Here is a 12,814-nt window from a genome sequence, read left to right on the forward strand (position 1 = left end):
AGGCGGATTCTTAACCACTGTACCACCAGGGAAGTCCCTTAATTTTTATTTTATATTGGAGTATAGTTGATTTATAACATTGTATTAGTTATCTAGTGCTTTAGATGGCAAAGCCCTCTGAGTGTGGACTTTCCTTCCAGAGAAATCTGGAAAGTTTGGTCATGAAATCAAGGCAACATTTCCATCATGAGGCATGGATGGACGGATGCTAAGAGCTCTTCTAAATGTGACTTGGAGATTTAGACACCCATAACACGATAATAAAAATGTTACTTTGGACCAATTTGCACCCATTAGAATGGCTACTATTACAGAAAAGAAAATAACAAGCATTGGAGAGGATGTAGAGAAATCAGAACCCTGTGTATCGTTGGTGGGAATGTAAAATGGTGCAGCCACTGTGGAAAGCAGTACTGCATTTCCTAAAAAAATTAAGCATGGAATTGCCATATGATCCAGCAATTCCACTTCTGGGTCTATATCTGAGTTGAAAGCAGGGCCTGGAAGAGTTCATAGACTTACACCAGGTTCATTATTCATAATAGCTAAAAGGTGGAAACAACACAGCTGTCCACTGACGGATGAACAGATAAAACGTGGTATATACACACAATGCAATGTTATTCAGCCTTAAAAAGGAAGGAAATTCTGACAAATGCTATAATATGGATGAACGTTGAGGACATTATGCTAAGCGAAATAAAAGTCACAAAAGAATGAATACTGTCTGATTTCACTTCTATGAAGTACCAAGAGTAGTCAGATTCGTAGAGACAGAAAGTAGAATGGTGGTTACCAGGGCTTGGGGGGAGAGGAAATGGGGAGCTGTGGTTTAACAAGCAGAGTTTCAGTTCTACAAGATGAAACGAGTCCTGGTGATGGCTGGACAACCATGTGAATATACTTACTGGCACTGAACTATAAATTTAAAAATGGCTAAAGGGGTAAATGTTATGCTATGAATATTTTTACTACAATTTTAAAGAAAAAGGTCACTGTGGGGGCTTCCCTCGTGGTCTAGTGGTAAAGAAGCCGCCTTCCAATGCAGTGGACGCTGGTTCGATCCCTGGTTGGGGAACTAAGATCTCACATGCCGCAGGGCAACTAAACCCGCATGCCACAACCACTGAGTTCACGGGCCTCGACTACAGAGCTCGCATGCCAAAAACTAGAGAGCCCACATGCTCTGGAGCCAGTGCACCACCATTAGAGAGAAAACCCACGTGCCACAGCTAGAGAGAACCCCGCATACTGCAAGGGAAGATCCCACATGTTACAGCAAAGATCCCGTGTGCCGCAACTAAGACCCGACACAGCCAAAAAGAAAAAAAGAAAAAGGTCACTGTGGTCTTCTCCAAAGAAGGAAGACACAGGGACCCCCCTTTCTTCACTTCTGGCCTAGGGCTGTAGGAGGGGGTAAAGGTGGACAACACACGAAGTCTGGAATCAGGGAATCATGTTTGCAAACAGCAGTGACACATGGCGGAACACGGCACTCCAGTCAAACTAAAAGCAAACCCTAAGCGAACCCAGCACCAGATGAGGCCCATTCTGACTGGGTGCTCTGGGAAAGGCTTTATGGAGGAAAGGGCGTTTCATTTGGGCTTTGACGGATGCAGAGAAGCTCTTTAAGTAGAGAGGCAAAGGGAGGACACTGTAAGTGGTGTGAACAGCTTAAGGAGAGACGTAAAGGCAGGGGAACGCAGCTGTCCTGGCGGTCTAACAAGCAGCTGGGTTTGGCCAGAGAATAGAAGGGGGGTAAAGACACAAAAGGACATGGGAATATGAGGGTGAAAAGAAAGGCAGAATCCTAGCTCAGGAGGGTGCTGGATCCCCGCCCAAGGAATGGGGACTTTTACTCTACTGACAACAAAGAATCAGTGAAGGTGTCTATACAAGGGGATAATGTTTCTATTTTAAAGCACTGACCATCAGTTAGAAACAAGGCTGACAATCAAGAAGAATGAGCAAACGACATTGTTCATTGATAAGGAAATTCTCACTTAGAGCAAGACAAAAGCAAATTGAAAGCACACCGAAATACCATTTTGAACCTATTAGATTCTCAGAGATCAAAAAGCCCAGTAACACATGATACTGGCGGGAGTGGGGACACATGCCCTCTTATGTGTTGCCGTGGGTGTGAGCTCTACGGACAGCAGTCAGGCAATAGCTATCAAAAGTGAAAATGCCCCCACCCTCTGGGCCCTAAATTCTTCTAGGAGTTTATCCTACAAATATACGTACTCAAATCTGCGCAAAATGAGGTATGCGGTTTTTCACTGTAGCACTATTTATAATAGCAAAAGATGGAAAACCTAAACGTCCACCAAGAGAAGCCTGGTTCAGTAAATTATAATACATCTGCCCCTGGAGTAGTACACAGCTCTTCACATTGGGAAGATCTTTATGTGCAGATACTGGGATAATCTGAAGTTTGGGGGTTTTTCTTAAGCAAGTTCAGAAGCACAACTTGGCTTTTTAAGAAAAAAAAAGGAAAAATATATTCACATTTGCTTCGGTACACACAGCACCGGTTGCTCCCATGGAGAAGGACAAGGTGACCAAGAGAGAGGGTAGGAGAGAGATTTGCAGTGTCTGTCTTTGCTTATCTTCTGAATTTTGTACTACATGACTATTTCCCCCCAAAAGGGGGTGGGAAGGGGAGAAAAGTAACAGTTCTAAAAGATGAAAATGGAAAATGCAGGCTTCTCCAAATGGCAGGGGAAGGCTAGAAGAGCCAACCATGCCTTTGATTAATCACGGGAAACCTGTGGGAAGAAACACGTAAAGAGGGGGGTAGAGTCCAAACTGCCCGCCCGCACAGGGAGAGGTACAATCATTTTATGTCCTTATTAAGGCCTCCAAACTACAGGGGAGAAAACAAAACGAAAAATCATCTTATGGTGAAACGCAGATAACATTAGAGCGGACGAGCCCTTGGTGACAAGCCAGCCCACCCCGTTTTTTCAGACGAGGAGATGGCAACCCCGACGGGACATTCTGTGACATCCTGCAGCTGGAGGCTTAGCAGAGGCCAGCCCAGCGGCCCGGCTCCATTTCCTCACGCCCACTCCGACGTTCTCCACCCCGCAGCAGACACCACGAAACTAAAGATTTGCCGTTTCACAGCTGACCAGGAACTCCAGGCTGAATTCTGCTTTCATGTAAAGAGAGATATAGCCAACATTTGTCCACAAGCAACGGTGCATTCATTTGGCCAGATGTGCCGAGACGTGGCCCCCTTCTCAGGATTCGATTTGCGCTATTAAGCCCGCAGCAGTGTTTCGCCAAAGCCAGAGACTGCTGGTGCTGATGGAAGCTGGATCAAACCAGTGCCCATGGGTGGCCAGCGCGCCTCGGTCCAGATGCCCTGGGGGCTTCCCTTTCTCAGCTCCGGGAAGGAGACGTTTGCTTATTTAGTGAGACAATAGGGAGCAGAGTCCAGGATATGCTGTGGTATATTAAATATCACATTCTATCCCTCCTCAAAGAATGACTTAAAACCTCTTCCTCCTTCTTTTCACGTATACCTTAACACCTCAGCCAGGCCCGGTTCTCCCACTTCAATTTTTTTAAGTCACATTTTTATTGCTGATGCTAGGAACTCCAGTGATAACCTCTTTTAAACAAAGCTGTCTGACTTCCTTAAATTTCATTGGAAAGTGCAGTTCATAAAAGTCACTTCATTAGTTTACATCTTATTGCTAAAAATGCCCCAGCCCACTTCTCCGCGTTAATAAGCTCAGCATCGTGCTAGATATAGTTCCATGTCTGCTTGGCGACCCACAAATTTCCAGACCCCAGGCTCATCACTGTGGCGATGGGTGGTGACTGATGAGAATGAAGAAGGTATAGGACACCTGACTGCGTATTCTCTCCAGGACCTTCCCTTGAAATTCTGCTTTTAAGGAAATCTCCATATACTCATATGAAGATCACTTTATCTTCACCGCCTTCAGATTCTCAAATGAAGTAAAAGTAAATTCCAGGTTGACGGGTCCCAGATACATGCTATCTGATATGGTAGCCACAAGTCATACTAAGCACTTAAATTGAGATGTGCTGTAAGTGTAAAAGATACAATGGATTTCAAAGACTGAACACAAGAAAGGATGAAAAAATCTCATTAATAATTTTTATTACTTTGAAATGACAAGATTAGGATACAGTAAGTTAAATAAAATGCATTACTAAAATTAATTTTATCTGTTTCTATTTATTTGTTTTGTGTGGCTACTAGAAAGTTTGAATTTACACATGTGGCTCGAATTTGTGGCTCACATGATATTTCCACCCATTGGTGCTATCCTAGATTTGAGGTCAGACTTTTCTTGTAAAAAAGGACCATATGGTAATTATCTGGGCTTTCTCCGCCACTCGATGTTCACCTAGTGTGGTATCAAGAAAGCAGCCACTGACAACACACAAGCCAGTGAGCAGGACTGTGGTCCAGTGCAACCTTGTTTACAGAAAAAGGATTAACCCTGGGGGGCCACAGTTTGCAGATCACTGTTGCAGATTATCAAGCTTTTATTCTAGATAGAGTTTTTGTATCATCCAGATCTTATTTTGTCGCTTTTATGAAAAAGTGTTCTCATGTCATTATTTTGAATTTCGGCCATTTGGAAAGATGACAAGATCATATAATAATCAACTGAACTAGAAGACCACTTAAAGTGTTAGACAGAGTTTTAAAGAACACAGAGCGACAGAAGATACACTTTTTAAAGGCATAATCACACAGGAGAAATGAGATGAATAACCCAATGACGTATCATTTCCTATAGGTGTGGTTGATGGGGCTTGATTTGTTATTTCGCCAAAGGTCCCTCGTGGGCGAGTTGACACCTTGCTAATGTTTCTTTCACTAAAGATCTAAGTAGGATGAGAAGTTGGAGCTAGGCTGGGAAAAGAGATAGGATTTCAGGGACTGAGACAGATGATTTGAGAAGTGGGAGAAGCACGAGTGACAGCTGGGGGACAAGAGAAGAGCAACTTCAGGGATAGGGCGATGTTCTTAATATGATGGGGGTGTGCTGGCCCCAAGGAGGATCTCAGAGTCGCTGCATGCGGTTTGAGGAGCATGGTCTAAATCCCTCAAGAAGGCGTTACAATCTCCAGTCCGTGGGCATCTAGTCATGTAGGAAGCTGGCATCTCAAGGGCTGGAGAAAACCCCGTGGGCAGCTGCTACGCTGTGAGTCGTGGCTACCTCTGTTATGTACAAAACCAACACCGATTAGCGACACATCACACTCTAAATATTGATTAAGCTGAAGCTGATTTCCTGGCTCAAGTCATGTGTGTGGTTATGTGCTATTTCCTGCCAGGAAAATAAGGCAATTAACGTGAAGAGTTTCAGCTACAGGCATGACACGTGTCCAACCTTCATAGGTATTTTCACATGCCAGGTTGCATTAACAGAAGCTAAAAATTAGCCAAACGTTCCTTTGTTTAGAAATTAAAAAGTCAGAGTCCGTGTCTTATTCATTGTTACGTCTGCGGCTTCTAAGAGAGGGCTCAGCACATAGTAGAGTTTGGCTAAGTGTTTCTTGCTGAAATAAAGTACTGGGCATCGGCCGTTCTGCCAGGAGCCTCAGTGGTCCAACTCAGACCAACTGCCCCACAGCCCCGGGGGCACCTGAACTTAAGCTGAAGGACTTGATCCAATCTTGAGTTCTCGTCACATTTCCCTGACATTCAAGTTCTTTGGCCGGGGAGGGGATGGGGGGTTGGCTCTTGTCTGTTTTCCATCCACCTCTTTAATCTCCTTCCAAAGACTCCTTACCCTCTGGCATCTCACAGGGTGCAGAGCTGACCTGGGGGACTGTGTGGTCAGAGAAGGCGGCCCTCTGGCACCCACCTAGTGCCTTTAGGGTGGACTTCTCCCAGACCTTTCAGACAATTGCCCTACATTCTAGAACTTTTCCACTTCTCCACACCAACAATGCAAATTAAAAAATTTAAATTTCCTGTCTCTCCACCCCCTGTTGGACTCGTGTTCATCTGGCAAGTTCATCCATGTTAATGTGATAACGAGAAACACTGCGGTAGCGTCACATATCTGCATTTCTATGCCAGCCTGGCGGAGATAATGCCTTAAAAACAAAGGCCAAACGCACTGCAGCTGTAAGCAAGATAGCTGGGGTGTAAAGGGCACTTCTGTGCCCCTCAAATTATGCCATTTAGGCAGCCACAGAGATGTTCACCTCGGAAGCTGCTGATCCGCTCTGCACACAACAGAGCTGGGCTCTGAAAGATGCCGGAGCCCTCAAACATCTGTTCATACCAGAAGGAAGCCCTCATCAAAGTCAAATTTGACAACATCCCACACAGTCACAAAACATAGATTCCTTTGTCTCTGTGTAATTGTGTATGTTTTGTAACTTTTTTTTTTTAAAGAAATGGGTCATTTCATGTGTGTTCCTGATAAAAGACCCAACACTGGACATCTAAATGCATTCCATTCAGCCTGGGAATCAAGAAACAGATGAACTTATGTATCCTCTGGATGGGGAAAAAAAAATCTATCAAAACCGCCTAAACTTTTTTTAGGATGAGTGCATTTCATTCCTTTAAAAATCAATAAGAGGAAACTCTATTCAAATAACCTTCCCTTGTTCCAAAGAGCTGAGAAAACTTAGCCTCTTTTCTCTATATGATCCCCTTATTATTGAAGGAAGGGACAGAAAGATTAGAAAATCTGAACTCGCGTCACTCGTGTCTCTCTATGGGACGTTTCATTTACACTTACACGTGCATGTGGTATGTGTGACTGCAAACAATAATTGACTGTTTTCCTCATCCCGTCCATTCTGCCCCACGGTCACCTAAGACACCCTTGGCTCTTGAGAACCTTCTCTCCAAACGGGCTTGATCAAAATTCCCAGAGGTCAAAGAGGTAATGGTATTGGCTTAAAAGGCCTAGGTTTCTGATTTCTGCCAATGAGAAATAAGCAAATATTCTGTTCACGTCAACAAAGCATGCAGTTACGCAGAAGGAGCGATGACATCACTGTGGACTTCAAGGTCAAGACGAGCCTTGGGAAACAGTTCCCAGCCGACCCCTGTGCCTTCCCAAACCTGGGAGCCGGCTAGAGAAACGCCATCGCAGGAAGGACCAACACCCCTTGAGGTGCTGGATCCTCTCCCCCTTTCAATCCCGTGTGCTAAATTCTGAGAGGGGAACCAAGGTTGGCGCAGTTTCGTTTCACTGAGAACCTACTATGCGCTGGGCACTGGCACACACGCAGTACGTCTTCTCCTTCACTTCTCACCGCATCCTCTCACTCTGAATGTCACAGAACTTCTCCCCTCTAACCCCACAACAGCTCTCTGAGGGACGCAGCATGCCAGTTAACAGCGGAGGCCGTGAAATGGATTCAGAGAGGGTACGTCACTCACCCAAGATCAACCAGCTATTAAAAAGCAGAACCAAAATTCCAGCCCAGAGCTGCTGAGCCCAAAGCCGGCGACGGCGTGCCTGCTGCCTTCCAGAAACACCCAAAATGATGCCCTCAACTCACCCACTTACTGCTACACCTGTCACCACCTTCTGGTGACAGGGAGGGGAATCTTGGGACGTTGCTACTCCCATCCTGAAAGTGGGGGGTGAGGGGCTAACATCCCATCCGATCCCCACGCGTTATGTCTGGGGAGGGTAGATGTTATCTTACTCGCGACACACACAGCGCCCTGAGCCGGCTCCCCGGCGGGGTCCGGCCCGTTCTCCTGGTGAAGGCTGGGAGACCAGCCGCCAGCACAGAACCCCCTCAGCAGTTCCTCACATCCCGCATGCCCTCCTTCCCCTCTGTTCCTTTCTCCGGGGAATGGGATGAGCCAATAAACAGGGTAAATGAATTCACTTTAGGCTATTTATGGTCTGCTCCAGTCTAGCCATCTTCTCCGTGAATTGCCTGGCTTCTTTACGTCTTCTCTCCCACCTTCCCTCCAGCTGTTCTGTTCAACCGATTGGTGGCTTCCACACTTTTGCCAACAGGCAGCCAGAGGAAGAGAAGACAAGAGGCAGGCATCACCACTTGCGAGATTTTAGGGACTCTGGCTGGGGTGCGTGTGGAAGCTACTGGCTGATGTGAAGTTAGAGGATGGTCTCTGTATTTCAAATATCCATAATCACGCTTGCACAAACTAAGTAACTGAAGGTCTCTATACCTTGTTTTGAACTTGCTAGGTCCTGCGCTACACAACACAAGGAGTTAATGAATACGTCTAGAGGGATCACTGATGGTCTGTGATCCCTCACAGAGAATTCTGCACGAGGCTGTCACGGCCACTTTCTGCGAACGAGCTCCACATACATGTGTGCGGCCGATGCCCTCCCGTTTCTTTGTCTGCTGGTTGTCTCACAAGTGCAAATGTCCACTCGGAATATTTCAGCTCTACAGCTGACACCAATACCAGCCACTGTGAGATTTGCTTTCTCATTTAAGAAAAAAATTATACATTCGAGACCAGAGTTCGGAAGAGACGGAACTGCCTTCTACAAGTGCCATTGTTACAGATGGGACTGGGCAGCCTCAGGCTGTCCTAGCCAAGTCTGGAGGAAGGTAAGAGTTAATACGGACGCGAATGGCAAAGGGGTCCAGGAGGCAGAGCAAGACGGGCACGGGCACGGGCCACACCACTCAGCTCCCGCGACCTCAGTGGCAGCGGTTCCCGTTAACTTTTGCTTTCAAAGCCCCCACCCTCTCTGAGAGGCGCTCTGCATCTTGACCTTTGCTGACCTCAGAATTTTGGGGGGCAGCTGCTGGAACCAGGGAATCATCTTTTCAGAAATCTGCTTGGCATCGGTTCCGTGACTTATCTTTCAGGCCTCATCACAATTATTCATGCCTTGGCAGTATCCTAGCTACAGTCACAGTCCTGTTCTTGGGCTGCTACTGAAGGTTATTCTGTCCCCGCCAATGGAGAAGGAATGTGCCCATCACCTCAGGACCCTGGCTCCAGGAAGCACGCTCCCCAGGAGGGCAAGGGCTTAAAGGCGTCTGTTTAGAAAGCCACTCTCAATCCCAGCCCTTGTGAACAAGCAAATAGGTACAGATAATACAAAATAGGAGTCGGTCCCCAAATCACGGACAATCTGTCTTTGGAATACATTCCAAGGCACACTTGGCTACACTCTTGGACACGTGTTCATACAAACACAAGTGCTCTACTCTGCCAGCTGCCTCTGGATTATACAAGGATCCCATCGTTGACCTCTCTATCGTGAGGGCAAATATCTTCTTGCTTTACCTTTTTTTCTCTCTTCAACATCCTGCTTCTACTCTGTGGCCTGGGCTTCCTTTGTGTATTTTAGGCTACTTTAGACATGACCTCACATCCTGGCCAATTTCACAGTAGCTGCCAATTTTGAGAGCTTTGCTAATGGCCCATACATCTATGAGGGGAATGGGTTACAAGCAGCAAAACCCAGAAGTCAATAAGCTAGAAGGCAATGGCTAGAACTGGGGCTCTGCAAGGGGACAGACTTGGGTTTCAACCTTGGACTACCTGTGTCACCCAGTGCAACTAACTCAACCTCTCTGAGCCTCAGTTAACTCATCTGAATGGGGATCATACTAGCTCCTACCTCGCAAGGTTATTGTTAAGATTAATATCAGACAATGCATATAAATAACCTAGTACAACGCAAACTATCCCTACTACTACTACTACTACTATTATTTAGGTTTCCAAATTATAGGATAGCTTTCTTCCTCCAATGTCTACCTATTCCTGAGGTCCTGCTTAGCTATTCTGCTCGACTTCTACCCTCCACCTGTCCATCCCCCTGCCCTGACCAATCACTTTCTCTAGGAAGAATTCCTTGATGTACAAGATACACAGTTATGCATTTTTCTCAGTTGTTTATGTTTTTCATGTGCTCATGCAGCTGTTTTACATTTTCCCGAATTTGCAACTGAATTTCTCCAAGGTCAAGAAGGCTTACCTTTCAGCAGTTTCTCTAGCAGCACAAACCTCTAGAGCAAAATCCCTACCAATGGCTAGACCTTTAGAACAAAAGGTGAAGCCCACCTTCCAAGTCACACTTTTGATTCCCTGGGTTTTGCAAAACTTTCTCATTCGGTTGCAAAAGGGCTTTCTTGTTTATTCAAGTCTCTTTTTTTTTTTTTTCACAGTAGCATATCCAAAGCCCATCTGAAGGAAAAAACACATACTTAGCAAGCACTGACATTTCCCTCTCCATGATAGTTCCAAAATCCATCCCTTCCTGTTGGCCAAGACATTCATCCATGCTCTAGCTGTTTTCCACATTACAGTATTTTCTATAATCTTTCTTTTTGGAGTCCTACCTCACCATTTCACTAACTCACCATAGTCTGTCCATAGCATCATTTTTCTCCTGTGATCTGTTCTCTCAAATCCCCCTTGGTCCGTACAGAACTTTTATACTTGACTCCATCATCTGTCTTTGTTCCCGTGGGCCACTTAGGCCTTATTGCTCTTGTTTTCCTGATTTCTTGTAACTGTCAAGAAGCAGTCTCTCCTTGCCAGGTCTTGGGGTTTCCATGTGGAACTTTCTTGACCCCTTGTACATTAATGTTTCACACACTGCTGTACTACATCACTTCTGCCTCTGTGGGTAACCAGTGCATTGTGGACGGGAATCATCTGTTTAAACTGAAACCCTGTCATTTGTTATGGCAGTTTTATTTATGAGCCTCTGTGCTGTAACCCTGTGGCACAAATATTAAATAATAATATCTCCTGGGTGAAAAAAATCATTCATGTTAACTGACAACTGCTTATAAATATATGAACTAAAGCCAACCACAAAATCTAGTACTGGCTTATTTTACAATATGAGGAAAAGCATGGATTGCTCAAGAGGTAGATGCAAAAGCAGAATTACAATTTGCATTTTTACCTCCTCTTGCTTCAAGAAATGAAATATTCAAGAAGTAAAGAGTGTCAAAAGAAACTTGTGCGGGGTGGCAAATTTCTTTGGGATCAATTTCTAATTCCTGCCAGTGTCTTCTAAGCAGTTTTTAGCCTCCAAGAAGAAAGTCTCCGAATAATGGCAATGCCACACAAATGAAAAAAATTCTGGACAATGACACCGCTCTATTTTTTTTTTTTTTTTTAGCATTCTGTGAATTTCCTATTACATCAGGTTCATGATTCAGCATTTTCCATTTCACTTATTTACGGTAATATATGGCGAGATAACCCAAGGTTTCTGCAGGATCCTGGAACATAAGGTAAGCTGGACAGAAAGGGTGTCACCTCCTGTAAATTTACTATTGTTTAGGAGAATTCAAAGCAGAAGAAAGCAAGCCATCAAAAGATTGGGGGAATATTCCCCCATCTTGTTCTGAGGGTCTAAATTACTCTGGTATTTTAAATGAGTTGGTTTTGAAAAACAGGTTACGGCCATTTAGTTGATGACTAAAACAGAAGCCCAGAAGTGTGCAAAGTGTAAAAGGACATGCATGAGCCAGACGTGTTCTCTGAAATGACAACGTTCAAGACGCAGCTAAAGTCCCCACTCCGGCGGAAAGCGTGTTACAAAGAACTAGATTTCTTTCTGGCATCCGCAACTTGGCTGGAGTGACCACGGAGGAGTTGAAGAGCGCTGGAAATACGAGGTTCCCCGCCGACTGCGTCCGCAGAAAACGGTCCGGGCCGCGAGCACCGGGCGGAAACTAAAAGGAGGGTCGAGGCGGGTGGCGTTCGCGCAGAGAAAGAGGCGAAGTTGGGCACGGGAAGGCAAGGGGGCTCGAGAGGACGGGGAGGGACGCCCGGGAAGCGCAGGGAGGGGGCTGGGGCCGTGCGCGGCGGGGAGGCAGGCGGCGCGGGGTGGCGAGGCTCCCAGGTGGCGCGGGGAACGGGGCTGGGGCTCCCGGGGAAACCGACCCGGCTCTGGAGCGGGTCTGGGAGGGAGAGGAACGGACCCCGGCGAGAGCGCAGCCCCGCAAGTCCGGTCCACGCACCCCTCTCCGCGCCCGGGGTCCCCATCCCAGGTGGCGGGAGCGCCCGGGGCGCGGCGGCGAGGAGGAGGCAGAACTAGCCGCGCCGCCCCCGCCCGCGGGGCGCAGGTCCGCGCCGCCCCCGCCCGCCCGCCCGCCAGCCGCCCCGGGGCCCCGCGCGGAGGGGAGACCCGGCAAGGGTCCGGCGCTCACCAGGTAGCAGAGCAGGAGCAGCGCGCAGGCGGGGCGCCCGCCGAGGCCCGGGGCGCCGCCGCCGCTCGGGGGGGCCATGGCTGCGGCCCGGGGGCCGACCGCGGGCGGCGGGGGGTGTCGCTGCTGCCGCCGTGGCCGCCCGCGCCCCGCGCCGCGCCGCTGCATGGCGAGGCCGCCCGGCTCCGGGCCGGAACAGGTCACCTGGTGCGGGGACCGGCCCCCGCCCGAGGCGCCACCTTCCCGCCCGCCCCCGGCCGGGCCGGCCGCCGCGCGCGCGCGGGGCCACCTGCCGCCGCCGGTGCCGGACCCGCCGCCGCCTCCACCTCCACGGCCGCCGCCGCCCCCGCAGCCCCAGCCGAGCGCCGGCTCCTCCCTGCCTCCCAGTCCCCGTCCCCTCCCTCCCCTCGGCGCCCGGCGCAGCCCGCCTCCCCGCCGCTCGCTCCGGCCCCCAGGCGCCCACCCCGGGGGGCGGCCGGCGCCCGCGCAGGTGGGGACCGACCCGGGTCCCGCCCCCCGGCCGCCGCCCCCCGCCCCCGGCCCGCCCCGCATCCCTTTCTTCCCTTTCCTCCCCCGCCCCCCTTCCGCGCTCTTTCTCTCGGCCATGCCTCTCCCCTCCCTCCGTTTCCCTTTTTTCCCTCTCCCCGGTTCTCTCACTCTCACCTCTCTC

The 12,814-nt window shown here is 48.4% G+C and overlaps 1 protein-coding gene across 1 annotated transcript in view; it reads right to left on the reverse strand.

Annotated features, from left to right (window-relative positions):
- Window positions 1-12,312, reverse strand: part of SEL1L3 (SEL1L family member 3) — a 98,962-nt gene extending 86,650 nt beyond the window's left edge. Inside the window, exon 1 of the mRNA XM_057730073.1 lies at window positions 12,148-12,312. Coding sequence (XP_057586056.1) covers window positions 12,148-12,312 — 165 coding nt within the window. The remainder of the gene's footprint in view (window positions 1-12,147) is intronic.
- Window positions 12,313-12,814: the final 502 nt, after the last annotated feature.

Source organism: Hippopotamus amphibius, chromosome 3 (genome assembly GCF_030028045.1).
Source record: "Hippopotamus amphibius kiboko isolate mHipAmp2 chromosome 3, mHipAmp2.hap2, whole genome shotgun sequence".
Taxonomy (NCBI): Eukaryota; Metazoa; Chordata; class Mammalia; order Artiodactyla; family Hippopotamidae; genus Hippopotamus; species Hippopotamus amphibius.